We start from the raw sequence: 27,115 nt of genomic DNA, 5'->3' as shown, positions 1-27,115 counted from the left end.
GGAAATGTGGACCTGGAGCTCCCTCCTCTGTCCTCTCCCCATACTTTATACCATCAGCTTCTAGAATGACTACATCCTGTTTTAGCTCGTTGCCACGCTTAATTCTCTAAGGGCAGATATTAGAGCTTACTTAGATTTGGAGGCTCTGCTCCCTTCCCCTCTGACCCCAGGACTCAAAAGGGGCCTTGTACAGGGTGGGCAGGTGTGCGCTACAGGGGAACAGAGCAGTTTCAGAGGCCAAGCTCCCCCGAGGAGAGGCGCCCCGGGTGTGGAGGGGGGAACAATGGTGGCTCCTGCCCACAAGGAGGTCCCAAGCTAACTTGGGATGTGAGACACACAGACACGGAAGACGACAGCATCGAATAACCTACTGAGGCAGCACGGAGTCCACAGGTGCCACAGGAGGGGTACGGACTGCTGCAGAGATCACACCGGGTTAAGGCCGGCTATGTGGAACGAGTGGCACTTGGCTTTGTCAACTGGGTAGGAGTCTGACTGCTTGGAGACAAAGCCGTCTTCTCTGTCATCTCCTAGGAAGAGGGTGGGAATTCCCTGGGCCCTCTTTCCCTGTCCTTTGAAAACAGGGCACACTGAACCCAAGCCATAGAAAGGCATAGAAAAGGCAACTGGTGGGCAGCTGATACTTTTAAAGGCTCCCCCACGTGACTCAAGGGTGCTGCCAAGGCTGAGAATCTCTGGTTTACATGCACTGGATTTTTTCAAACCAGTAGCCCTAGCAGGACAGAGCTAACACTCAAGAGATGCAAACCCCTCATATGCCTGGGGAGAGATTCATCCAGTGACGGATTTTAATTCACGATTTAACTCGATGCTGGAGGTGCTCGCTTCAGCAGCATATATACTAAAACTCAATGCTGGAGAAGAGCATGAGGAAGTCAGGAAGCAGGGGTTCTCCACACAGCTCCCTCCACCCCCCACCACCCTGGGGGAGCGCAAGCAATCTTGGGGAGTTGGGGAAGCAAACCGAGTTGGCTCTGAATCCCTTTTAAACCGTAAGCTGGCAACATGGCACTTTCAGAAGGGATGAGCATCAAAGCGTCAGGAGCCTCCAACTGCTGACCACTGCTTCAGATGCCTAGCATGGCCTCGAAGGACACGGCCTTGTGAGAGGCCGCTCTGGAACAATCCAATCTGGTTGAAGACTGGTTTTGAAGAGACCAGCTGTTGTTTCATTTTTCCAAGTCAGAAGACACAACCTCACGTGACCCTGGAAGGATCCCTAGGAAGCACTCCCTGTGGGCAGTGGATGCTCCAAGCTCAGTGGGATAATCTGCAACCTGTCTCTTGGCGCTTTCCCTCCCCACCAACCATTCCAAGTCCCGAACTCCACAACTGCCAGTGAGGGCAACTTGAAAAAAAATCCTAAATCATAAAACATCGTAACATTCAGTGGCTCTCTGGATGTCAGATTGGAGGGTCTAAGAACAGGCAGAATGTTCTCCTTTCAAATGGTCAAGAACAGGGTATCCCCCAGGGACCCCTTGTCAATGCAGCTGCTGAGAGATGAACAGAGCAACTTGCAGTGTCTCTTCCTCAGAGACAAGAAGTGAGGAGGTGGGGCTCTGAAACCATACAGCTTAGCAAGTTGGAAATGGAGAGAGAGGTGAGCTTTATAAAAGCCAGGTGTTGGGTCCACCATGATTTCCGACCAACCAGGAGGCAGTCTGCCGAAGGAACAGGAAGGGAGAGATGACACGGAAGAGGGTGCACCATGTGCTCAGGGACACATCCCGACTGACCCCGAATCCTCTGCAGCTGGGCACTCTGGGACTCAGCAGGAAGCCAGCAGGGGTGTGCCTGACCCCAGGCCCCCTGGGGCAATGCCAGCTCAAGAGCAGCACCCTAGGCTCCTCAGGTGCCCAACTCCCATCCAGCTACCTTTTGCCTGAACATTTGCTTTTGCATCTGTACGATGTGGATGATGTCTAAGCTCTCTCTCAATCAACCTACTGAACTGTAATTATCTGTTCATGTGTCTGTTTCCCACACTGGACCGTGTGCTGCTTTTACTCATCCTGGTGCCTTCGGAGAGACCCAAACACTGAGCTTTAGCATCAGCATCCCGAACGACAGACTGGTCCGTGAACACAGACACTAACTCTGAGACACAACACGAAGAAAATCACCTCAAGAAACAAATGACCACCTGGAAATATAACATTCTGTAAGAGCCCATCCATGTAGCAGGCCACCTCTCCTAATGCTGAGCAGCTCTAGAATATAAGACGGGATCATGAGAAAATAGCTGTGAGGTGTCTCGAAACAAGGAGTGGAAACGATGACATCTCAGGAGAGGTGAAACGCCGCCCAATCAAACCAAAAAGTCACCATCTTGAAACAATCAGAGGCTGATAACAAAATCCTGAGTGCTTCTAGAAATACTATGGGCTTTCCTTATTTTTCCCCTGGAAACATAATTTTTAAAAAACCTCTGAGACCACAAAGAAATAACCCTTTAGTTTTCTCCTTAGCTTTTAAAAGCAGAATATTATCTAAGAAAACAAATGTAACAGGTTAGTGTAGCATAGGCACATTTCAAGACTAAGAGTTTGCAGTGGAAAATTTTTAAAAACCATGTTTTTCCTTTATTTTTCCCAGAATGTCAGGGCTGCACAACAGAGACGTCTTGAGAAAGAGGCAGAGAAGTGGTCCGCAGTGTGCTGAACCAGACGTGGCACCGGGGAAACAACCACGCAAGCACACAAGTGGCATTTTGTGATCAAATTTATTTTTTGTTTCAATTTCATTTACTTTGTTTTACTGTAATTTACACAAGAGACTGCCAAGTAAACTAGATATTTTACATTCACCGCACATTCCCTCAAATCTCCACAGTTGTTAGGAAAACATTAGAATCCGTGCACTGGGCATGGATTTCCATGTGCGCCCAAGCTCCCAACAATGCTACAGACGCCAGTGAGAGTTTAGTCCATTAAAAGGAGAGGGCGAGATTCTTTATTTCACAAAATTAGCAATAATCTTCCTTGCACCAAACACTTTGCAGACAATGATTATGCTTTGACAACACCTATCTTACAACAGTGCCCAGAGAGTAAACATGTCTTGATCCTGAGTACGTGGGGGATATATGCGATGTGGGGCTTGGAGCCAAGGCTAACAGGGCATCACGGTGCGGCAGTGATCCTCAACACCCTCATCTGACTCGCGGCCACCACCTCGGTGGGGACACAGGGCATGTGGGACAACGGGGAGCAGGGTGGGCAGCACTGTCAGCAAATCAGATTACGAATGTGATAGGACTACAGGGACCGGCGTGTGGCAGGAGGGACGAGAGGTTCAAGAAGACAGTTTGTGACCAGAAGGCTTCAACAATATCATTCTAATCAAGCTTCCACGACTGACAGGAGAAAAACTGGCTCTGGACAGAGAAAGCTGATAAAAATCTTACCTAGCTATGGTTCCTTTCTTAAAGAAGGAAGAAGGACAAGGTGGCAGCGGCTGCTAACCTGCACGCTCATGACACTTACTCATGACAGGTTCCAAATGGCATCCTAGTAGAGAGCACCTCCCCGTGGGAGGCAGAGCACTGGCCCCTCAGGGGGACCACCCAGGCAAGGAGCCCAGCCTGCGGCTGCCTCTGATACACTTTCTCAAAGGCGAAATTCCACTACCCACTATCTCAAAGGCAGCGCCTCCCCCTCAGGGTGTATTTTCAATATGAAAAGAGCAAAAAATAAAAAATAAAAAACAAAAACAAAAAACAAAAAACCGTCATTACTATCTGTATTCTAGTGTGTCAGCTGTGAGGAATCTAGATCATTTGCATAGTTTCCAAGCTCTAATTTCAGAAAACAGTCATTTCAGAAACAAGACTCCATGGAAGTGCTCTACTTCCAAGTTTTCCTACAGCCTACGATGCTATTCATTTCTTCATCAATTTCTTTGTTTGCCTAACAGGAGCCTGAAAATTGTATAGTGTTTATTATAAATCACAAACCGTCAACTCCATTTTTGTTACGTTTGATGTAGAAAAATACTTGAAATTTAAAATACAAAAATCCAATAAAAACCAGAATTTTTTTTTTTAAGGATTTTGTCCCCTCAGGGCAAACAAGTAAAAACTGGCCGGTAACTACACTCCTTACTAATAGACACTGTCCAATTTGAATTTAAGATAATAACCATTCCGAAATAAATCGTTATAAATACATTCAAAGTTTACATTCCAGATTCATTGGAATACCAAAAGATTCTGAATATTTTCCTGTGGGAGTCTGTTGCTCATGGGACTAAAATAAAAATTTATAAGAGACTGATTTAAAAGAACAGAAAAGTAATAAAAGGCTATATATATTGGTCCACAATTTGACATTTATGAAACATACCAGCTAGTATTACATTGCAGTCAATTTGTCCATTAATGGTATTACTCTGATAATTATTAAAATCTGTTCCAGGTATATATATTGAAAATATTTTCTTTTGCACTCTTGCTGAAGATAGGTACAGTACTTTGGAGAAATTGTACTAATCCTTTCAGTATGTTTGTATGTACATATATACACAAGTGTGTGTATCTTGATCTGTAGCTCTACATGCGTTTTATATACAGCTACAGATTTATACACACACAAACATATATACACACGTGGTTGGGAACCTGTGCAAGTGAGTACATCATCACAAGCACACGTCTGGGAAACGTCAACACTGCAAGATACTGGTCAGATTCTTCTTCACTCATCACTGGCTGCACTTGTTCCCCTCACTTGACCTTGATTACGTAACTGTAAAAAAAGCGAAAGACAGGGCAATATGTTAAAACACAGAGACACACAAAAAATGTTATTGTGTCACATACATTCTCCAGAAAAAGAAAAAAAAAAAATCCTCAACAGGGCAAAACTTTTGGCAGAAAATGTATCTCAACTACTACTTTAAAAAATTTAATCTCTTGAAGATTTTGGTCTCACTGTGACATAACATTTTGTTTCATCAGGGAGAAAATACACTGGAAGTGGAAATAAGTCACAGAACTTAGAAGAACTTAACAAAAAAAGTAACAATTTATTTTTTTCTAAATGAACACTGTATTTAAAGACAGGGCTCTGGAGGAATCCTGGCAGAGTTCCTTTATTCTCATTTGTACAACTACTTGTGTTCACAACTGAACAATTCATTTCTCCCCTGTTTGATAATTCGATAACTAAAGAGCAGGTAGCACACGTAAGGGGCACCAAAGAACCACAGTGAGGGAGGAAAGTGTTTTTTTGTCTTGTGCTTTTCCTCAATAAACACTGTAGCTCAACAGTAATAACTGGCGGCAGTGGACTGTCCCTTTGTGTTTACTCATGCTGCTTTCCTGTGTTTCCCCTCAAGGACTATCTCTTATCTGAGCATATAAATTTGTGTTAGGAAATGAAGCCAGAGAAATGTTTTATATTATTGTGAAAACCAAAGCGTATTTATACATATTAAAGCTAACTGTAAAGGTAACTGAAGATGCAACATGAAGGAAGACGTTGAGATGTTCAGAAAAAATTTCAACTACAATGAATCACTAAGGTTGCCCTTCTGGTATGGGACGAAGGAGCTCTGTTTGGTTTAGAATGCTTTTATGTATTTCCTTACTAACCACATATGGTCCTATTGAGAAATAGGTCAATTAACTGGCCATCAATGAAGAATCAGCTGGCTTCCAGGACAACACTACGTGATGAATGAGTATGCCTGACAGTTGGTTTCTGGCCCTAACACTAAGCACTAACTGGAGATTACCATATTCAACCTGTTCCACAGAATAAAACTCTAAGTAACTTCAGTGTTCCATGTCAATCTCTAAAATATGTTATCTCTTTAAATTCTAAAAATTAAACAACATTTAATACTTAGTCTCTGCTCAGCAAGTCAACTACCCATTACCAACAAGGTACTGGTTTTTAAACATTCTTTTTACCGGGTCTTCACTTACACAGTTTGATATTGTCTCTGACCCTACAGGGAACTCATCTAGACATCAGCAGCCGACGTGCCTCGGACGGAACCCTTCTTACGCATCTAAACGTAAAATAAAATCATGAGCTGCTGAAATCACAGACTCTAAATTGGGTTAGTAAGCGAAGGCAGAAGAAAGGATCTAGGAAAGATTGTGAATAACCGCTGCCTGTTCATAACACCACACCCACACTGAGAATGAAGCTCTGAGGCCCCTCTTGCTGCAATGTTGGTTATCTAAATCCTGCAAAAGGCTTTTCTTACAACAACACAAAAAAATGTGTATCTATTCTTGAATCTAGGAAACAAAAGCCTGCAGATGGTATGAAATTATCAAAGACAGCCAAGGGTAAATGAACTGTTGTTCACTAATACAATGTAAGAAAATGCCCTGACAGTCTGATTCAGATTCTCATAGTCCCTGGACCAGACAGGAAGACTCCTCTGCTGCTTCCGAGACTAGAGTCCCTGAGAAGAGTTCTTCATGGGAAGTTTATTTAAAAGAGGGAGGACAAAAGGAAGAACAAGTGACCATGGGAACAATGTACGAAAAAAACAAAGGACATAAGGATGCATCAGAAAGGACAGGCATTCGTATAGTAGACCACAGACAATTCAAAAAAACTTAATGAGAAAATCAGAAAAGAATGGACAGAAAAAGGAACAGATGTAATAAACACACTTCTAAACCTCAACACTTCTCCCCGCCCCCGAGAAGTGCCAGTTGTGAACAAACAGGCAGTAAGTTTACCCTCGGTACTTCTTTAGCAGCTAAGCCTTAAACCCATATTTCTCTTTAGGATTCCAGGCAGGGACATTCCTGTCATGCCTAAGGTCTCAAGATGCTGTTCCTTTTCTCCAGAGCCAAAACCCATATGAACGAAATCCAAGTCTTAAAATATTTGTGAATTAAGAAGAGAATTATAATGTATCAAACTCTATCATCAGGTCTCAGGAAACAGGACCTCAAGAAAAGGGGAAACCCCTGGCGGCGAAGACTTGGAAATGTTAAGCCCCCCGTCATGAGGCAGGTGCTTTCTGGGTAGGGCGCTGTGGCCTGCAGGCATGCTACTGCCCAGAGTCTGAAGACGCTCACAAACCAACTGTCAAGGCTCAAAGCAGCAGCAACATGATGTGGAATAAAGCACTCCCCAATGACCCAGAGCAAAGTAACTTAAGTGGGATTTTACGTTACGATGATCAGCAAAGAATGCTGAAATTGCCTTAAAATGTTTTGGAAATACTTAACAAAGAAACTGACACGTACCCCCAAACCCTGAACCAACAAAAGATTTCTACAAATTTCATGTGGGAATCAGTCAGGCTGAGCCATGTAGGCACAACAATGGTATCTTCTAATAAACCAGGCTTCTGTGTAACTACTTGTCTACCTTAGGGACCTGCATGATGAAGCAGAGTTGAGCCTGCAGGCCCACGGCAAGAGACGGGGGCGAGTGTCCCCACCTCATCAGGGCACTCGCTGTGTTCACACTGGGAATGCTCTGTGTCCTGAGACTGGGAACTCAGGAGGCAAGTAAGGACGCCCTCCTGAAGGAAGAGGTCTGTCTGAGAGGTCCAGGGGTAGGTAGGGCTCAGAGCTCCAACCGGGGAGGGTTTCATCCCTCACCCTCAAACCATGACCTCTTTTCCTCATGTTATGGACAGTCCTCTCAGAGTAAAACTCAAAACCAGGGGCACCTACATGGCTCAGTCCGTTGAACATCTGCCTTTGGCTCAGGTCATGAGTCCAGAGTCCTGGGATCAAGCTCTACATTGGGCTCCCTTCTCAGCAGGGGTCTGCTTCTCCCTCTCCCTCTGCGCTCATGCTCACTCTCTCTCTCAAAATAAATAAAATATTAAAAAAAAAAAATCAAAACCAAAACCAAAACTCCTCTTTGAGAGTTCAAACCAAGAAAAATAAGTATGTTTTGTTTTATCTCAACACTGGCAAATCCTTTTTGAAGATACCAAGGCTATGCCGTGAATTTAGTAAGAATGAGCATGGTCACCATGCCCCTAGCTGCTCAGGGGGGCTGGGGACAGCTGACAGGTATCTCTGGAGCCTGGAGCACCTAGAGGGAGCAGAATCAGGCAAGACAAGGGAAAAGGGACTAAAACTGGGTGGGAGAAGGGGTGCTTCTTAGGGAAGGGCACTGGACTCTTGAAAAAGGAGAGATAGAAGTGGGAGACGGACAAGGGGAAAAAGGAAGTATCCATGACTTACTCTTGGTTTAAATATTAGGGGCCAGCCTAAAACTAAGGGGATGAAGGAGAGCCCTCCATGTTTACCATTCTATCACTCTACTCCTGAGATCCAGAACTCAGAGTCATACTATTAGTATGAGAAATGGAGGTCAAAGAGGCTTCTATTGTCTGGCCTAGAAAACGAACTCCAATTTATAATGTTGTCTCCATGGTAAAACATATCCCAAATTCCAAAAAGTCAACTTAAAACTTTGGAACAAAATCCATTCATAAGTTGGAGACTGCCGAAAGTTTACTTTCTGTGTAAGATAAGGTTAAAACATTTTATTGCCTTATAAAGAAAATATGTCCTAGTCCTCTCAGAAGGTTTGTATAAAGCTAATTAGAAGCAGATCTGCTGTAATCACCAAAAGTAAGCAATTTTAAACACAGATTCTTTATAAAGCTGTGTGCCAGACAAATAGATTTCCTTTTGTGCCAAAGAACCTGATTCGCTGCCATTCTCCTGTGATTAAGTGGGGGTCCTGCCTCACACACAGGCGTTTGTCAAACACTCCCGTCTGCAGGGCTTCCAAAACTGGGACTGCTGGCGGGACTCTGGATGACTGCATGGAAACCACTAGCCTATCCCGGACATTCCTTGGGTTCACTTCCCCCCAGGAGGGCCTTACTTTCAACTGAAAAGCAGTGCAGCTCAGAGCAAAACCAAAACCAGACACTTCTAAGATGAAGTGGGAAGAATCCAACCCTGGCAGACAGGGGGCGCTCACAGGACGCAGGGCCTGCCCTGCTCATTGGTGGTGAGCCGGAGCTAGGGCAGGTTTTAACTGTGAAACATGGCATGCTGACCTCCAGCCCAAGCATCACCTCAATTTCTGCCTAAAGCTTATGAAGAGCTAAGGATTCAGTGCTAGCTGCAGGGAAGGAGGCATTTCTGGCATCTGTGACAATATGGCCAGGCTTATCTTTTCTATAGAAGAGGGAAGTACGACTTACTGTGCTAACATCAGTAACTTTCAGTGATAGGAGCCAAAGGCAACTTGGTCTGATAAAGTGAGTGCCTAAAAGGACTATGAACCATAAGAGAGAGCTAATGCATGACAAAGAATACAGAACCACTGGGCACTTTACAGGTAACCAACTCTAGATTAACAAAGCTCTAGTCTACTTTCACGGAAGATGCTCAAGAAAAGAGTAATCAGAACATGCGAGGGATGTTAGTGTCTAAGAAACCTGATTTTGATGAGGGTAAATATTAAAAAACAGCTTTTAACGACATTCTTCTTAATCCTAAGTCTACACTTACTCAGCACGCACACAGTTTTAGAAAGGGGAAATGAGAGAATTTCCACAGACAGGGAAGTCTTACTGTTTCTAGTTCTTTCTGAGTTTCATCCTCCATTCTCCTAATGTCTTCCATTGTCAGATCAATCCACTTGTCAATCCAACAAAAAAGCTGGCGATGAAAGTTTGTAAATATTCTTTTCTCTTGCTTTTAAAAAAAAAGAAAAGTAGTATAAGACAGCAAAAATCTAAGATCAATAACATACTAACTTTCTACGTCCCAATTAACCCATGCAACCTCCATAAACCTGGTTTGAAAAGAACACTTTGTCGACTAGTAGAAATCTTAGTTCCATCCCATTACCATTTTGTAAAACAAATGAAAAAGAAAAATCTCCCTGTGAAATGTGAAACAATCCTTCCTTGCAAAGGCAGCACAATTTATCAAGAACTGAAAAAACCATGGTGCGCACATTCTGATCCCACATCAACTCCTGCTAGACCTGATCTATTTTTACTTTTTTCTATATCTCAATGACCAAAGGTCAACTCGATGCCTTCTACTATAAGACTATACACGGTCATTCTTCTCTGCAATGCAAAGAAATACTATGAAGTAGATTATAATGTGTACAGAAACTAAAGAATCCTGGTTCTTTGGAATAAGATGTTTATCTCAATCAAGAATTATTACACACAGGGGCGCCTGGGTGGCTCAGTTGGTTCAGCGACTGCCCTCAGCTCAGGTCATGATCCTGGAGTTCTGGATGGAGCCCCGCATCTGGCTCCTTGCTCAGCAGGGGTCTGCTTCTCCCTCTGCACCCTTCCACCTCTCATGCTTTCTCTCTCCCTCTCTCATTCTCTCTCAAATAAATAAAATCTTTAAAAAAAGAATTATTATGCACTCTCCATCAATTTTTATACTCCCATGTTACTGAACTACACACACACACACAACCATGTATATAATGAGTGGTTTTAATTGCTGCATTATTTAAATTTTACAAAAATTTCCCAAGAAGAGAGAAAAATGCACTGAACAGTGAGTACTTTAATACTTTTGGACAATCTTCAACTCTGTAATTTTTTTCCATGAACAGAAGGGACTTCATCAATTACACGTGTGACGAACTAGATTGTTAATCTATTACTGTGATCCAAGAGGAAGGACGGAAGCCAACATTTACAGAGTGCCTATCGTGGGCCAGCTGTAAGCAGGCCCAAGAGTAATCACAGTTTCCAGCACATTAGGACCCTTCTAAAAAAAAAAATGTCAGAGCAGTTCCAGCTTAACAGTAGAAAAGTTATGGTGGAACAGACATGAGCAGTTGTGGGTTCAGAGGTATACCAGGGGTTTCTTAATAATGATAACAGAAAAAATACACTACACTACAGGAAAAGTAGACACCGAAGAAACTTTTCATATCCCCTATGTGTTTTCACCATGTGAACGTATTTACAGAGCTCCAATTCTCCCCTCTTTCTAGATCAAATTGTCCATGTTACTCTCACTTTAATAAAGAAGACATAAAAAAGAGGTAATCAGAATTTGGATCCTCAGATTCTGTCACCCTAGGTTCAAAGGGGTACTATTCCCAGTAAGGACCTCTAAAGAAAACATCCCATGAGAAAGTGCCAAGTATGTAAAAAAGTGTGTCGAGAGAGATTCGGGTTGGGGTGTGAGTGGGGGGCCAGCTGAGCTAGGACAGAGGAGCCCCTCACCGGGGAAGGCCTGGCCTCTCCCTCCAGCCAATGCAAGGACAGTAGGTCCCATTGGGGACATGCTGTATGCAGAAAGCATTGTCTGCAGAACAGCTGGGGAAACCACTGGGAAAGCACTTGGAACAAAAAACTCCTATGCTCTTCCCCAAAGAAAGCCCCTTAAAACCTGCTGGCATCTGTCTTTGCTGTTTCTAGGGAGAATAAAAGAAACACGAGATTAATTATACAGAGGCAATAATTTTTACCTCATAAGTGAGAAAAAGCAGTGCTAACAGAAAATACCCCATTAACAGCTACCTAATTTAAGTCACTGCATTTTGAACAGCCCTTTACCTTCTGAATGAAGTTTTCTACTTTGCTTTGGAGTCCCCACCACTTGAATTTGATGGTCACCAGCTTATAAGCACACATCTGAGGACAGTCAGGGTTGTTTGCCAGCTCCTTCTAGATGAAGAAAATTGAAAAGGAGAAATCGTGACTTAAATATTTATGTTTTGATGAAAACTGACTGCTGCGTAACAACGTCACAGACATACATGAAGAAAAGTACAATCTCTTATGTGTTTAATTCGGGTATTCGGAAATTCAAAATCATTTTAGCAAAAGCAGCGGTATTCCCCTGCTGCAAACCCTCCTTCCACAGACGAAGTTACTTCCTGGCTCTGCAGTTTAATAGGTGCATTGTTCTGCCTCAAATTACCCTGTTCAGATTTCATATTAAATACCAAATTCTATCCACATCATGTCAACAGTGAACTCGGATATGGCAGGGTTCTCCTAACACCATTATCGCACTCCCGCCGAGGATGTGCTGAGGCATCATGAAGAACGATCGCAAAGTGTAGCCGTCGTCTTCTGTGTCTTCTAACACAGGCACAGGGAGTGGCACTGTTTGTTAACTGAGGTATCTTCCCTGCAAGGGCAAACTGAAAAGGGACACGGCAAGCAGCAGGAATGATCTCCAATGACCAAGTCTTTGAAGATAGTCCCATACGGCATGACTTGAATTTCTACAAATGACCACACCTCATAGTTTAAACGGCAAATGGCAAAGTCAGGGAATCAAACCAAGAGTTGTTATGGTTAAAAAAAAAGAAAGAAAGAGGGGTCCCTGGGTGGCTCAGTGGGTTAAGCCTCTGCCTTCGGCTCAGGTCATGATCTCAGGGTCCTGGGATTGAGCCCCGCATCGAGCTCTCTGCTCGGCGGGGAGCGTGCTTCCCCCCTCTCTCTGCCTGCCTCTCTGCCTACTTGTGACCTCTCTCTGCCAAATAAATAAAATCCTTTAAAAAAATAAAATAAAAAATAAAAACAGAAAGAAAGAAAGAAAGAAAAAAGGTGGGGGCGTTTATTTTAAAAAAAGGAACAAGGGAGAGAGGTGGGGGGTTATCTGGATTAAAAGAGACTAAAGTAGTAAAATATAATGTCTATACTGTACTTTCAGAAAAACATTAAAAAGCACTTAGAAAAAAAAAAGAAAAAAAAAGCAATTAGAATTTGGAACTTCAGATTATGTCAACCTCGGTTCAGCCAAAAATCTTGGAAATATGCAATACATTTGTGTAGAGAGAGGAGGAGAGGGAAGGAGGAAAGAGGAGAGGGGACGGTGAAGTGCTAACAACTGGTGAATCTAGGTGCAGGTGCTCATTGTTCTTTCCAGGTTTGGGGGCAAACTGTGAAATTTCTATTGTAAAAACTTGGTAGGGAATTGCAATCTGTATTACCACCCATTTCTGTGAAACTGAGTAAGGCTTCTGCTGTGGGAAGTTCAATGCACCAGCAAGTTTGAGGGAAGGGTTAAGGAGGGAGCTTCATGTGGGTCTTGCAAGGTGTATGCAGGAGACCAAAAGCCTCCTGGGCTGAGCCAGAAGAGCGCCTGGGACGGGCTCATGCCAGTGAGCAAAGGCAGACACGGTCCTGACGGTGTGCATGGAAAGGAGGTGCGTGTCAAAGGATCACAGACTGCAGGAGAGGACGGCAGGTATGGTCTGAGGAAAGAACCATTTGGTAAACTGGTAAGGCCCCAGGGCCGGTGTACTTACAGGACGAAAGCTATGTCTCAGGACCCTCTTGTGAAGACTTAGTAAAACTGTGAGCTCCATGCTTAGCTGGGAGAACTCAAGAGCTGAATACATATTACTTCTCACTCTCCTTTATTCTTTCATAGAGTAGGAATAACCAGTTTTGAGTTTGCAAAACAATTTTAAATAAAACTTCTCAAAAGAGTACAAAGTCATGTACAACACTATGGGGGCACTTTTTATAAACACTGAATTATTGAATGAAAAGAGAAAACAGTCTTTTTTATAAGGAAGGGCTTTTCCCCCTTCTTCACCACTGTTCTCAGCTTCACCCCACACTCAAGACACTGCAGTGCCAGCATCGGTCACACTGTGTGCCGTTGTCCCTTTTTGTTAGCTGCAACCCCTTTGCACATCCCACTTTCAGAAGGTTCACTGGCTGTGGCAAATATTTGTTCAACTATATGTACATACTCTTTAAAAAAAATCATGAATTTCTAGGTCATAGTCTAAACCTCAAAATTATTCTTCATTTAAGCAATCATAGCACCAGACCACAATTCCCCCCAAATCCTCAGTAATGTCCCAGTTCCAAGTGAATTCTAAAGACCGGATAGATGAAAAAATTCTCTCCTGGAATTATTATTATGACTCCACGTTCTATAGAGTCCTGCATGACTGATCAACTTTTCTCAGAGAATCTCTTCTGTCAAAACATTTCATCCTATTAATGAGCTGGTACATGGGTTAAATCGGGTTCAATCAGTGAGGTAGCACCATTAGCATTTAAATGAAAACATGATATACACAGCAAACTGTCCTTGTACAGGTGAGTTCTATGTCAACAGAAGAATTTGGTTAGCTGAGCTCTATTTCCCCTGCCATAAAAGAGTACTAATGTTAAAATTCAGCACAGATGTGTATATATACACCCACACATATACAATCCCATACACTTTATGAACAAGTTTAATTCAGCAAGTATTAAGAGGGTGTCATTTACAACCCTATCCATGCTAGGTGTTGTAAGAGGTCACAAAAGTGGCCAGTTGAGAGGAGAGTCATTCCATGTGCATAAATAACAATAAAACCACTATCCTTGGTGCTAATGAGCTCTACCAGAAGAGATACCTTTCTGCTGCTGTTGCTGCGGCCCTGGCCTGAAACATACTTGCAATTCCCCCTCACCCTCCCTGGCCTGCTGGTCCCATGCACTTCAGGGGGGCTTCTGTGTGTGGAAGTAGCCAGCCAGCCTTCCACACAACTAGCTTCTGAATGCCCAGCCTCACTGAAATTATCACAAGACTGGTCTTTCACAGGTCATTTTTTCAATAAGCCATGAGCCAATGTTGAGGTACTCTCTAATCCAAAGAGTGTCACTGAAAACCTTCATATGAAACACAATTTTGGATATGAAGAATATAGTACTTAAGTACCTGTTAAATAGTAGCTAGGACTAGGGGGACATGAGTTGCAGTTCCCATTATGCAAGGTAACTTCCTATGCAAGGCAGGTAGGATCCTTAACCTCTCTGGGCCTTATTTCTCAGTCAGTAAAAGGAAAGGTTCAACTTTTCATCCTCCACTGATAGGATATTAAAAGCAAAGGTGAGTGAACTTAGTTCGTCCAGGGTCGGGGGTGGCCCAGTGCTATAGGCAGTAAGCATATGTCCTTGACATCTGATGGCCTGTCTTAAAATTTTCTTTAATTTTGCACTTTATTCTATAATGGGCTTAGTGCAAATCCTCCTGCCCATGCACGTGGGCTAAATTCCCTCTACAGCTGAGAACCTCTGATGCACCACTCATTAGCCCTAAGATAACTTCCAGATGGAACATTCCAAGGTCCTATTAATTACGGGCGGCTGATGGCTTCGTTCCGAAACTCCAAATCATTGCACACCTTGTGCTAACCAAAAACCTTGGGTGTTTTCAGCAGAACACCAACTCCTCAGAATTCTCCTACCATTTTATAAAAGCAGTGGGATGAAGCATGGTTCTAATTAAAGAGTAAACTAAATTTAATACAAATATGTCCATACCACACTTGCGATCCAAGAGCAGGACACACAGGACTTCAACAATTACCTAAGTCTGTTTCTCACATTCTTTCTAGTGACTCTGGCAGTCTGTTCAAACCAATTAAGGTAATACTGGTAATTTACAAACTAACACTCATCTATAAAGTTTAGTTTAAGTGATGGGACAAAAGGAACCTGTTCTCTGAACTATCTTCCCTAGATATAAAATGTGTATTCCAGTCTCACTGGCTTTTTGTTTTCCATGAAAGTTGTAAGTAGTTATTAAAGAGAAGAAAAATTGGAGGAATATGTACCAATTAAAGAACATACAAGCAAATGAAGAGCCTGCTGCCTTTATTCCTTCGCCTAATTCTCTGTAGTATCAACACCTTACAGCATGAGTCACAGAAACATAATCTCAAATAACCAGAAGAAAGAGCTGAGAACACAGAAGTTGTGTTTTTTTCATTATTAATATATATATATGACAGTCAAGATCTCACTCAGCTGTTAAAATGACTCATGCAGGGGCGCCTGGGTGGCTCAGTGGGTTAAAGCCGCTGCCTTCGGCTCAGGTCATGATCCCAGCGTCCTGGGATCGAGCCCCGCATCGGGCTCTCTGCTCAGCAGGGAGCCTGCTTCCTGCTTCCTCCCTTCTCTCTCTGCCTGCCTCTCTGCCCACTTGTGATCTGTCTGTCAAATAAATAAATAAAATCTTTAAAAAAAAAAAAAAAATGACTCATGCAATTCTCCTCTTAATTTGAGCTATGTATGGCCTTAAGACTAATGGTTAAATTAAAAAAAAAAAAGTCTCCACACTTAGGGGCGCCTGGTGGGCTCTGTTGGAAGAGCACGTGACTCTTGGTCTTGGGGTCCTGAGTTCGAACCTCACATTGGGTGTAGGGATCACTTAAATAAATTTTTTAAAAAAAGTATCCATACATAATGGTGAAACCAAAAATAGAGAAATTGCCTAGATGTGGTTAAGTAAAAGCGGAAATGATACTTTTGGCACCATCTTCTTGGGGTAAGATCTGACCCCACATCATTTCAGAGCCTTAAAGCTGTTCATTTCCTATGTATACCACATATTTTTTAACTCGGCAATTCCACTTTCAGAAATGTATCCCAGTTCATCAGGTAAGGAAAAACACTACAGATTTATTTATAATCGCAAAAACCTGGACTTAACGATGGGTTACTGTACAGCCAGCCACTAAAAACCATCTTTTTAAAGAATGTTCATTTTTTAAAAAAGGCATAATGTGAACAGAAACAGGTATCTGTGCATGGCATAAACACTTATTAACAAAACTACATAAATCAGGAAATATAATAAATAGCAATACTTAAATGGTGAAACACTAATTGATTTTTACTTTATTTTCAAAACTTAACATATATCATTTTGTAATAAGAAAAAAATTATGTTTCAAAAATACACTACAGAAGTTTTTGCCCTAAGCTGATCATTTTAGGACAAAGAATTATTTTGCCCTAAATTGCCTTGGGTACTATTTCAAATCTTCATTCTTCTTTGACTATAAACAATCTAAATGTTTTCCTGCTTCTTTTCGTTTTGATGTTTAATAAATAAAAGCTACACAAAATCAAGCTAAAAGCTAAACTAAGATTTAAATATCTAACTTTAGCCCAGTCCATACTACATTTTTCCTAATCTTCTAAAGTAAAAATGAGGTACACACGCAGAATAAAATATACTCTTCAAAGTTATTAGGAATATTCTTGTGAAAAAATGTGTAATTTTAAAAAATGTGAACAATCTCAACAGGGCAAATATTTGGGCCTCCACATTCAGAGGAATGTTCTAGGATCCAGAGAACCCAAACGAGTTCCAGTCTGTCTGCTCAGCTCTGAGGAGGCTCACTGGGGCCTAGCAGAGCTTCCTCTCTAGCCTTAAACAATACAACCGTTTTCTAACTCTTTCCTCTTCCATCAGGTTAAAAAAAAACAAAAAACAAAACAAAAAAAAACCCCCAAGGCAAATAAAGCTAAAATCCAAATTCAGATCATTCATAACATTCCAACATAACCCAAACTTAACAGTTCCTAACTTAAAGCAAGACAGGATTCACTCTTTCCTAAATCTAGAAGTAAATACAATTATTTCACTGATAAATATGAGTTGTATATAGATTAAAGCATGAAAATTTAAAACAGCAATTGAAAATAAAATGTATAGACTGGTTGGTCACCAAAAGGCAAGAACAGTCACAAGTTTTAAATGAAAATCCTGAGCTAACTGAAGAACCCCAAATTATGACTCATCTCGACATAATTTAAATTTCATCTGTAAAACAGCAAGCACAAGCTAGCTGCGAAAACGTTTCCAAAATTGTATTTAGTTTGTGTATTCACTGAATTCCTTACATTTCATGTTTCTAACCATAAATGAAACCCCCAAACTCAGATTGTGTTTTTAATTTAACGACGCGTATTAGGTTACTCTGAGGTATGTGGACTGGTCCTGAGGGAGAGGAATGTATACTGGAGCCACGCAACAGAACTAAACAAAACGCAGCGTGTGTGACTGGAACGGTGAGCAATCAGGCCACGTTATTCACAAGAACTAGTTTCTTGTATCTGTGACAAACAAATATAAATAAATGTAAAAGACAATTAGGAAAAAAAAAACAAACCCAAAGGCATTCTGGGAACTCATTTTCTGAAAATGTGGTCCTCTTACAGTTCCATGCTACATGGCAACTCCACACACTTTTTCCAACCTAAAATGCGTTGGGATGAAGGTGGAATTGGTATGTGCTACAGTTAATCAGAGTTAATACTTTGGAAGGACACAGGCATTTCTGGTAGGCTTGCACTGCCTTCATATTTTAATTTTTCAATTTTAGACAATCTGAATGCTCAATTTCAACTGTTGATTTCATAATGTTAAGTTTCCAACCCAGATTTCACTTAGAAAGTTAAAAATAAACGCACTGCTGGGGCTGTTGCCAGTGCATGCATCAGTAAATATCAACAGAAGATTACAGAATATATGTGAAGTATGTGTAACAAAATTTCAAGCAAAACCCAATTCCTCACTCAGCCATACCATTCCCTCAGTTTTGTTTAGATTTTGGTAGCCACTGGGACATACCTACAGTGGGCATTATATTCTTTGTAAGTATACAGCAAGTCCAACATTCGATTGTGTTTTATTTGGTTTAAGGCAGTTAACTTGAATTCAGCATATACTTACTAAGCCTCTCCCAGGAGCAAACCTCTGTGCTAGGCAGTGCCCCATATTAAGTAGGTCAGAAGACACAGAGCCTATGGCTGAAAACTCAGTGTATACAAGGGGACAAAGGAGGTGGGGAAGAAAGACAGGGTGAGCACATAAACCAGGACCCCGTCATGAGACACAAAAAGTACCATGAGAAAGGTCACCAACAAAGGACTTCAGTAGGGTTCTGAAATGGAAGATTCCTATCTGACTGGGCAAATGGGAAATGTTAAATGGAGTAAGCAAATGTGAAATCAAAGTTCAAAAGATGAAACTAATCACAGGTTAAACTAGTTTCATGAAAATAGGCAAAATGAAAATAAAAAGGAAAGCTTCCTTCCTGGGGCAGGACAATCAGTCACATTTTCCATGTCTCCAAACTTCGTATTTTTGTAGCTCACTCACACCCATTTTACTAATCAGAACTCTGACATGTCCTTCATGCTTGTGGCCAATTACTCTAGGAGTGACACTATTTACAAGTGAAACCACAGGTTCACCCTTCAGATAATACCCATGAAGAATACATCGTCCCTGACAGCATCAGTAAGAACTCTGCAAGGGGCACATCCTGTCAAGTCACCTCTCGAACTCAAGTAAGACACTCCATCTGTCCAAGCCTGAATCCTTTGGTGCTGCCTGAGAACAAAGGCATTCACTGTCCAAGATAAGGTGAGAACTAATCATGTATCACTCCTGGGGCACTCAGCTTCTTGAAGACCTGGAAGAGCTTTTTTGGTGTCCTCTGTAGGTGTTAGATAATTCATACATACCAAGTGTTACTTATATTTTATGATGTATTAAAAACCTAGTTTCCAGGGTGCCTGGTTGGCTCAGTTGTTAAGCACCTGCCTTTGGCTCAGGTTGTGATCCCGAGGTCCTGGGATCAAGCCTCGCATAGGCTTCCTGCTTAGCGGGAAGCCAGCTTCTCCCTCTCCCACCCCCCCATTTGTGTTCCTCTCTCCCTGTGTCTCTGTCAAATAAATAAAATCTTAAAAAAACAAAACAAAACAAAAATACCTATTTTCCAAACCAGATGCTCAACAAACAAAACAGCCATGTTTTAAGGTCTGCTTTATTATACATAATCCACATGTGGTCTAACCAGAAACTAATTATTAAGCATCTTTATGTCACCCACTATAGGTTTTTGAAAGTGAGACTCTAGGGAGGTAACACATTTTAAATGTCTTCACATCCTTCCTGGAACTCACAGTGATGTCTAGATGAAGACCTCAGGAGAGCACCCTCAGTCTCTTTCCTTGGGGGGCTATCAGTGCTCATCAGCCTCCTGAGGACTCTCTGGGCTATGTTCTCGCCAACCTCTATCTCAATGAGATTTCCACAACTGAACTGTAACTTCTCCCTCACCCCACTTCCATTCTTCCCATCCCTGGCCAACAGGACCTAGAGGTATCTTTACTTCAGGCCACTGACAAGCAAGGTTCCCACTTCTTTCCACAGATGTGAGGCGGGAGGAGAAAGGAGTCTTCGTAGCAGGGCAGCGAACAAATTAGCGTCCCTATAACCCACAAAGATGGCTACCCTCCAACTAGCTTGAAGGATCCAGAACAGCCTCTCTGGTAATTCTAAAATGAGTCTGAAGCAGGACTGAGCAGGCAAACAGCATGACATAATGCTGTGAAAGCTCCAACTGCCAGAGCTTCTGCTCCAGAGTGGAATTAGAACATTAACATGACATGTCTTTATGGTTAGAGAGAGCACGTAATACACATATAAAGATAACATAAAAGTCTCAATTTCTAGATCAATACCTTCATTTGACCTGATCCCCTGTACCTCAATGTTCAGACTCAAGATAACTCTTTTGAGACATGTCAAGTACTCTAAGGGCCAGATACTTTGGCAAAGCCTCCTACAGAGGCCTAATTATTAACTATCTTATATATGTAGACACAGAAGCTTAAGTCTTCATGAGGAGTCTGGATTAAATGAGGAAAGAAATGAGGCCTTGCCATAGAATTAAAATGACACTATAATCTTCAAAGATGGTATTTCAATTTGCTAAAATGACAACTCTTCAGTTCGGAGGAGGTAAACTGGAAAACTAAAGGAATCCACATGTACGTTGTTTTTGATAAGCCATTAGAATAGGCAGTCATACCCATGATTTAATACACACAAAGCCCTCAAAACCAAAAAGAAGCCAAAGCATGTACACACACACATGCATGTGCATGCAGTGCTATAACAAAATAAACATTTAAATCCATAAGAAATGCACAAATCTACCTTGAAATAAAAATCTTTATCAGGTTGAACACTACTTAACAAAACAGAATTCATGTACTCAGATTTTTAAAAAATTATCTTTTCAGAGGGAAAATGAATATATAACTAAGGCTGACATCTCTGGATCTGAAGTTTTCAAAAAATAAAAGGTATGTATCATACCACAGGGGGGAAAAAAAACCCTGGAAATTGGAAAATATGAACATCTACTGCCCAATTGGAAAATATGAAAATCTATTCCCTGGCATCCCCATGATCCCCTGCTAGCAAAGACTCCCTAGACTTTATGCAGCCTCTGCTTTATGGCTGACCCAAGCCAAGCACTCATTAAATACACATAACCATAAAGGGTAAGGACAGGTGAGTCAAGAAGAGTTTGACAACTCCCAGATACTAGAATGAGGGAAGCCCTAGAGACTGGACAGAGACAAGGAATAACTGCGTCATAAATAGGGTAGCTTATGCATAGATGTAATCAACCCCAAGATATGATGAGGCTTTTCATTCCCAAAGACCAAAGCTTCCTCTCTGCTGGGAATGTGACATTCCTTACTTCATTCAGTCCTGCAACAACCTTGAGGCAGTTATAACATCCCTCCCATTTCAGAGATGTGGAAACCCAGACCCAGAGCTAGGATTGAGTTATTGAACTCACAACTTGTAACATATGGGATAAGGGAAAGGATTTCACCCACAGACTCCCTGACCATTGGAAACATACAACTGATACCTGGCAAATACCATGAATACAGAGACCCATACAAGTGCCTTGAGGCAACAGGGCATAAAAGATGCACTGGTGATTGAGGAGTCATGGGCTTCTGAGTCAGAAACTGCTATGTCTCTGCGCATTACACATCTCTGTGCCAAGCCCTGAATCAACTGCTATGGATACGGGAGCCATCCTGCTGTTTCTCCTACAGCTATTAACTGTGTTTCTCTGACCAAGTTTCTCATCTATATAATGAAGCAGTTGTACTTACCCCACAGGAAGGTCGTGAAGATTAAACACGACCTTGCATAGTGCCTGGCACCAAAGGAGAAGTTTCTTTTCCACTCTCCAGTCTGGTACAGACAAGCAGTAAATACTGCAATAGGTCAGAAGAACACCCCAGTGTGGGATAAGTAAGGAAAAGTTTCAAAGAGATCACACAGTTTGCAGTTAGTGCTGAAGAGACTTATGAGTATGTTCCTATAAGGGGAGTTTCTCCCAAGGGGCCACAGGAAGGGAGAGTGAGGGTGGGATGGCACTTGGAAGGCCTCTCAAGCAGCTGCAGAGCTACTAAGCAGCTCCGACACAGGAACATTCCGACACATACACACTGGGGTAAGTGGGTCCAGAATGGGATTTCTTCATCCTTTTTGCCCTAATTACCATGTATTTCTTGCCTTCTCTCCTATTTCAGAAGCACAGAAATCTGCAACTATCACCCAGTGCTGCCCTCAGTGCCGTAAGAAGTATAGTTACTGACAAACTGGGCCTACTGGAGACAGGAGCCGCTGAGAAGGTCAAGATCAAGATCAAGTCAGTCCACAGTTTTCTACATGCTGAATTACCAGTTACCGTCATCCTTTCTACTCTTTATTCTTCTTGAGAGAAGTAAGCAGATGGTGTAATTTAGCAGGTCCCCCTTATCCATGGGGGGTATGCTGCAAAATCCCCCAGTGGAGGCTTGAAACCACGGGTAGTTCTGACCCCTATATATACTATGTTTTTTCCTACATGTACATACCTATGATCATGTTTGATTTATAAATAAGGCACAGTGAGACATCAACAACTAATCACAAAACAGAACAATTACAACAAAATACTGTAATAAAAGTTACACGATGTGGTCTTTCTCTCTCTCAAAGTATCTTCTTGTACTGAGCTCACCCATCTCGTGATGGTGTGAGATGACAGAATGCCTACATGGTGAGACGAAGTGAGGTGAACAACGCAGGCACTGTGATGCAGTGTCAGACTACCACTGACCTTCTGACCTCAGAAGGAACAACTAATTCCAGAATGCATTTGACCACGGATAAATGAAATCTCAGAAACAGAAACTCCAGAGGGGAGCAGGGGGTGAGGTGCGGGCAGACAATGACAGATTACTGATTATTTCTGGGACTGTGAAAATTCAATGTAATTCAGTTAAGCAGTAACTCCACTTTTAAGAGTAGCTACATACACCATCATTTGGCTGAAGTTAATGACCTAGAGATAAATGGGTAGAAAGGGATCGCTCAACCAGCATCCTCTCAGAGAAATAATAAGCAACTGTCTCATGTGCATACACACACACACACACACACACACACACACAAACACACAAAATGGGGAAGAATGCTATACTGTAACGTGAAAAAATGTAAATTTCACATTTCTAAAAACTAAACCTATTCTAGAATTTTAATTAATCACTGATGATAAAAGACAAAGCAATGTTGGTTAAAAGGGTAAAAATCATAAATAAAAAAGGAATAAAAATCATATTCCAAGTTCTAAAAGGTTGGAAATTAGTCTCAACTTTGCTCTCTCTCTCTAGTCCCTGTAAAAGCATTGTTAGCTAGCATTAGGACTTAATGGAGCAAGACAGCCTTCTAGAAGATAGGGCTGCCTTTGAGGTGGCCACCCATCTATTGCTCCAACACGACCCGCTCTTTTGGAAGACCAGGTTAAATCTCAAAGGGGAAAGACTTCTCCTCTGACTCAGTGTGAGTTCTAAAGTCCACAATTAGAAATCTGCAAAAGGGTGGGAAATTCTTTAAATCCAGTCACTGAAATTTAGATCATACATACCAAATCTATTCCTTAATTTGTAAGTAACATAGATCACTTCCTGGGACTTAAAGTTAAAAGTCTCTGGCCATGACCATTCAATTGGGAGAATCTTGAACTAAACTCTACCCAGAGAACAAATGCAAAATTAAGGTAATTATGAATCATTTCTTATAGAACAAAAGTCAGACCCACTCTTCATTTTAGCTGATGTGCAAGACAGTCTACAAAACAGTCCAACACCCACGGAGAACCACTGAATGGGTTATTTGTGGGGCCATTATAGTAATCCTCTTTCAGCAAACAACAACTAGCACCCAGACATATTTTATCGATGACCAGTGACTGGCATTAGCATGAAGAGACTAGTTACCAAGTTAAAACACGTTGGTGGAAATCTGCTTTGGGCATGTTTAAGTTTTAATGTTCCTCTGCTCCTGTCAAATTAACTGTAATAACTTGCCATCACCACATTAAGCTGTCTTTAAGGGTCTGTCATTTAGTTTAGTGGATATCTTTAAAATGCATTATATTTCTATAGCAATTTAAATGATTATCTTGACATTGCTTTTCCTACTCCCATGAATAAAGTAAGGATGTGTTCTTTATTAGAAAACGACTACTTGCCACCAAAATTGTTCTCTGGTGTCCTGGTTTCCAGAATGTAACTATTAAAAGGCCAGGAACATGAGCTCAGGTGAAGGCAACTTGTTCAGTTTTTACTAAGACTAAATTTAAACTATAAACCTTCATTTAACATGGATTTTTGTACTGCTTCAAGTCTCAAAAGAGAACATTACAATCCCCAAAGACTAAATCACTTGTCTCTTTTAAGAGTTATCAGAATAGCATTATGCTGAAAGTGACAGTCTGGCTGTGTTCTGTTTGTTAATACAGCACAGACTTGCTGGCCAACTGCAACTGGCTGTAAGTCCTTATCACAAATAAAACTATTTTTGTGCCATTTCTATTTTTCACTTAAACATCACCAGCTCTTCCAGACTCGGGACCTGTCAAGTGGTCTGTTGCCAAGACTCTGCCTGTCAGAAAGGTCAGCAGCCAGTACCTTCCAGTTGGGTCCCAAAGGGCCTCTCTTGGTCTTGACTGACTGGAATAATGCTGGGTCTTCATCAGCTTTGTAGTCCTGCAAAGCAAAACAAAGTCAGAGGCAGAGAAGAAACACAGAGAAAATTCTTTAACCTTGCCAGAACAGCTCTTTGCCACTACTAAAACATGGGACAGAAACTGATTACACCTGCTGTGCTTTTGTGTAAACGTAGCAAAATGGTTCGTTACAACATTAAGTTATGGTTTGGTTCTCTTGCTTTACACTTTCACGTTAAGGCCAGACAACTACGTAATATTTAGTCAAAAATGTCTTGATGAGCAAACCACTGGTTACTGTACAGCTATCTCCATGAACAAATCTTCCCACATTTAACAGTTTCAACATTCTGATACGTATATAGTCATATTCGAGAAATAAAAGGTACCCATCCCAGTCTTGACAATACCCAGAGGTGATGACCAAGAGTGACTACTGTGGCTGGGAACGCAGACTGAATTCCTGATCCTGAAACACCCCCATCTCTTCCATGGCTGGGTCTGTGCCTGATGCCTCACGACAAAGCCAGCCTCTCCAAACCCTTGCCCAGAGACCCATAAAGTGCAAATCCCTTGGCCTGCTCATGGAAGAGGGACTGCTCTCATGGCAGCTCCTTGTTGTCACAGAAGGTGAGAGAAAGGCTTATGACTCTGTGATGGGACTACCTCAGTTATATCATGTCACAGGGGAACGGCCCTAAGACTTAGGTTTTAAGCAAAGTTCTACAGCGTGTGTCAATTCTATTTCCCTAACATCCTCTTCCATATAGTATGGAGGAAATGAAAGAAGTAAATCTTTTTAAGCCTGTCTGCTTTACAAAAGTTCTTTTGTCATTGCACACATATACACACACAATCCAGCGATAGGAAAAAACTCCCTTTGGAGAGCGAAAGTCCAGATTCAGAAAAATAAATGAGGTTTAATGGTACCAGCGAGCAGAGGTCAGTTGGTGAGTTGAAAATCCTACAAAAGGAGAGCCCCTGCCTTCTTGAGTAGAATTTCTCAGCCAGGGGGTCCTTCATGGCATTCATGGAAGGACCACATATTTTGGGGGAAATGCCCAGGCAAGTCAAATACGTAAAGTTATTGTTCTAGAGAAAACAGCAAGCACTGAACAGACTCTAAGGTATATGAGAAACTTTCACAAATCAAAGAAAACATGTTGAGAAGCAGCCGCTCAAGATTCAACACTTACTCAGGAAATGCACATGACATGGAAATAATTATTGACAAAGTTATAGGTAAATAGTGTGAAGAAGGAAAAATGTGAAGTTCGAGTAGAAAACAAACTTCAGAAAGGCCCCCAACAGCGTACCATAATTATTAAACAAGCACACTTAGCTGGCTACACTGGGTCTTAGTGCTTTACAAGACGCAGTGTGGTGCAGCCACAGGCATTAGGTCATTCTGCATTATCCACGAACAGTGACCCAGGACAAGCCGTCTGCAAGGAGCTGGAGAATTGGAGTTACTCATGTGTCTGGGCACATCAACAGAAAGTTCAATTACTGTCAACTAACACAAATTCTTAAATTCCAATTAGAGCCGCGCCCTCAAAATTAACAACTTCACTGCTGAGAAAAGAACCAACTGGACAGGTGGTCTCAAGACCTGGGTTCACAGTGCAGACTCCGCCATCCTGCAGACTAACGTAAATAATCACGTGGTGCCAGAAAACCTTTCCTCTAGCTCTGACACCTAGAACTGAAACCTAGACACAAGCTCACTTTTCTCCAAAATTGAAAATATTTAACATTCTATCAAATAATCGCTTTTGACACCATCTCCCTCCATCAAGGTCTATTTATTTCCATAGCCACCACACATGGAAGGCAGCAAGCAAGATACTATGAGGTAGTACGAGGAGTCTGAGGATGTAAGGAGAACCAACACTTACTCAGGGCTACCTCCTAGAAAGTCACAGTTGGGCTGAGGGAAAGAAAGAGAGGCAAACAAAGAAAAGATAACAGAAACCCCAGAGAGCACAGATTAACTGCCAACAGAGAATGGAGTGAATTATACTCAGAATCGAAATCAACCGAAACAAGCCAAAGAAATGTATTTTTAAAATGAGTTTTAACATCATGTTTAAAGGTAGAAAAACCTTAACTGCTAAAGTGTATGTTAAAAAATTTTATGATTAAGTTATAATTATCTCTATAATGCCCAGAGGCCTGAGGAGTGTTTTGTATTTCATCCCATTTAAAGGGAAGATACCTTTTTTTTTAAACGGTCTCAGGTGTGACCTCACTGTGGGTATGCCATTCAAGATGTTCTTTTTAATGCAAAATCTGAGATTATTATGGAGCCTGGCACACGCTGAACAGTAAATATCACATTTCTCAAATCTGAGAGGCTGGCAGTGAGAGGATGCTCCACCATTTTCTATGTGCCATTAAGAAGGAACACACTCAGCCAATAAAATATGCCACAACTGGAAGACAAACCCTAATTTCAAAAGTATTAAAATGTGAGGAAAAGAAGGCAGGGGAACCTTAGAACTGATAAAATGGAGCCT

The 27,115-nt window shown here is 41.7% G+C and overlaps 1 protein-coding gene across 2 annotated transcripts in view; it reads right to left on the bottom strand.

Moving 5' to 3' along the window:
- Positions 1 to 2,727: 2,727 nt before the first annotated feature.
- Positions 2,728 to 27,115, bottom strand: part of PITPNB (phosphatidylinositol transfer protein beta) — a 64,440-nt gene continuing 40,052 nt past the window's right edge. The window contains exons 8-12 of one of the 2 annotated variants that reach the window (XM_080821908.1): positions 24,559 to 24,636; positions 11,521 to 11,631; positions 9,551 to 9,673; positions 5,954 to 6,039; positions 2,728 to 4,769 (exon numbers count right to left, since the gene is read on the bottom strand). In XM_080821908.1, the coding sequence (XP_080678034.1) occupies positions 5,992 to 6,039; positions 9,551 to 9,673; positions 11,521 to 11,631; positions 24,559 to 24,636 (360 nt within the window). In that variant the 3' untranslated portion in view covers positions 2,728 to 4,769; positions 5,954 to 5,991. The remainder of the gene's footprint in view (positions 4,770 to 5,953; positions 6,040 to 9,550; positions 9,674 to 11,520; positions 11,632 to 24,558; positions 24,637 to 27,115) is intronic. The other variant, XM_080821907.1, reaches the window with a different exon arrangement.

This window comes from Martes martes (assembly GCF_963455335.1).
Source record: "Martes martes genome assembly, chromosome: 13".
In the NCBI taxonomy this organism is placed as follows: domain Eukaryota; kingdom Metazoa; phylum Chordata; class Mammalia; order Carnivora; family Mustelidae; genus Martes; species Martes martes.
This window is presented reverse-complemented; position numbering and strand designations above follow the sequence as displayed.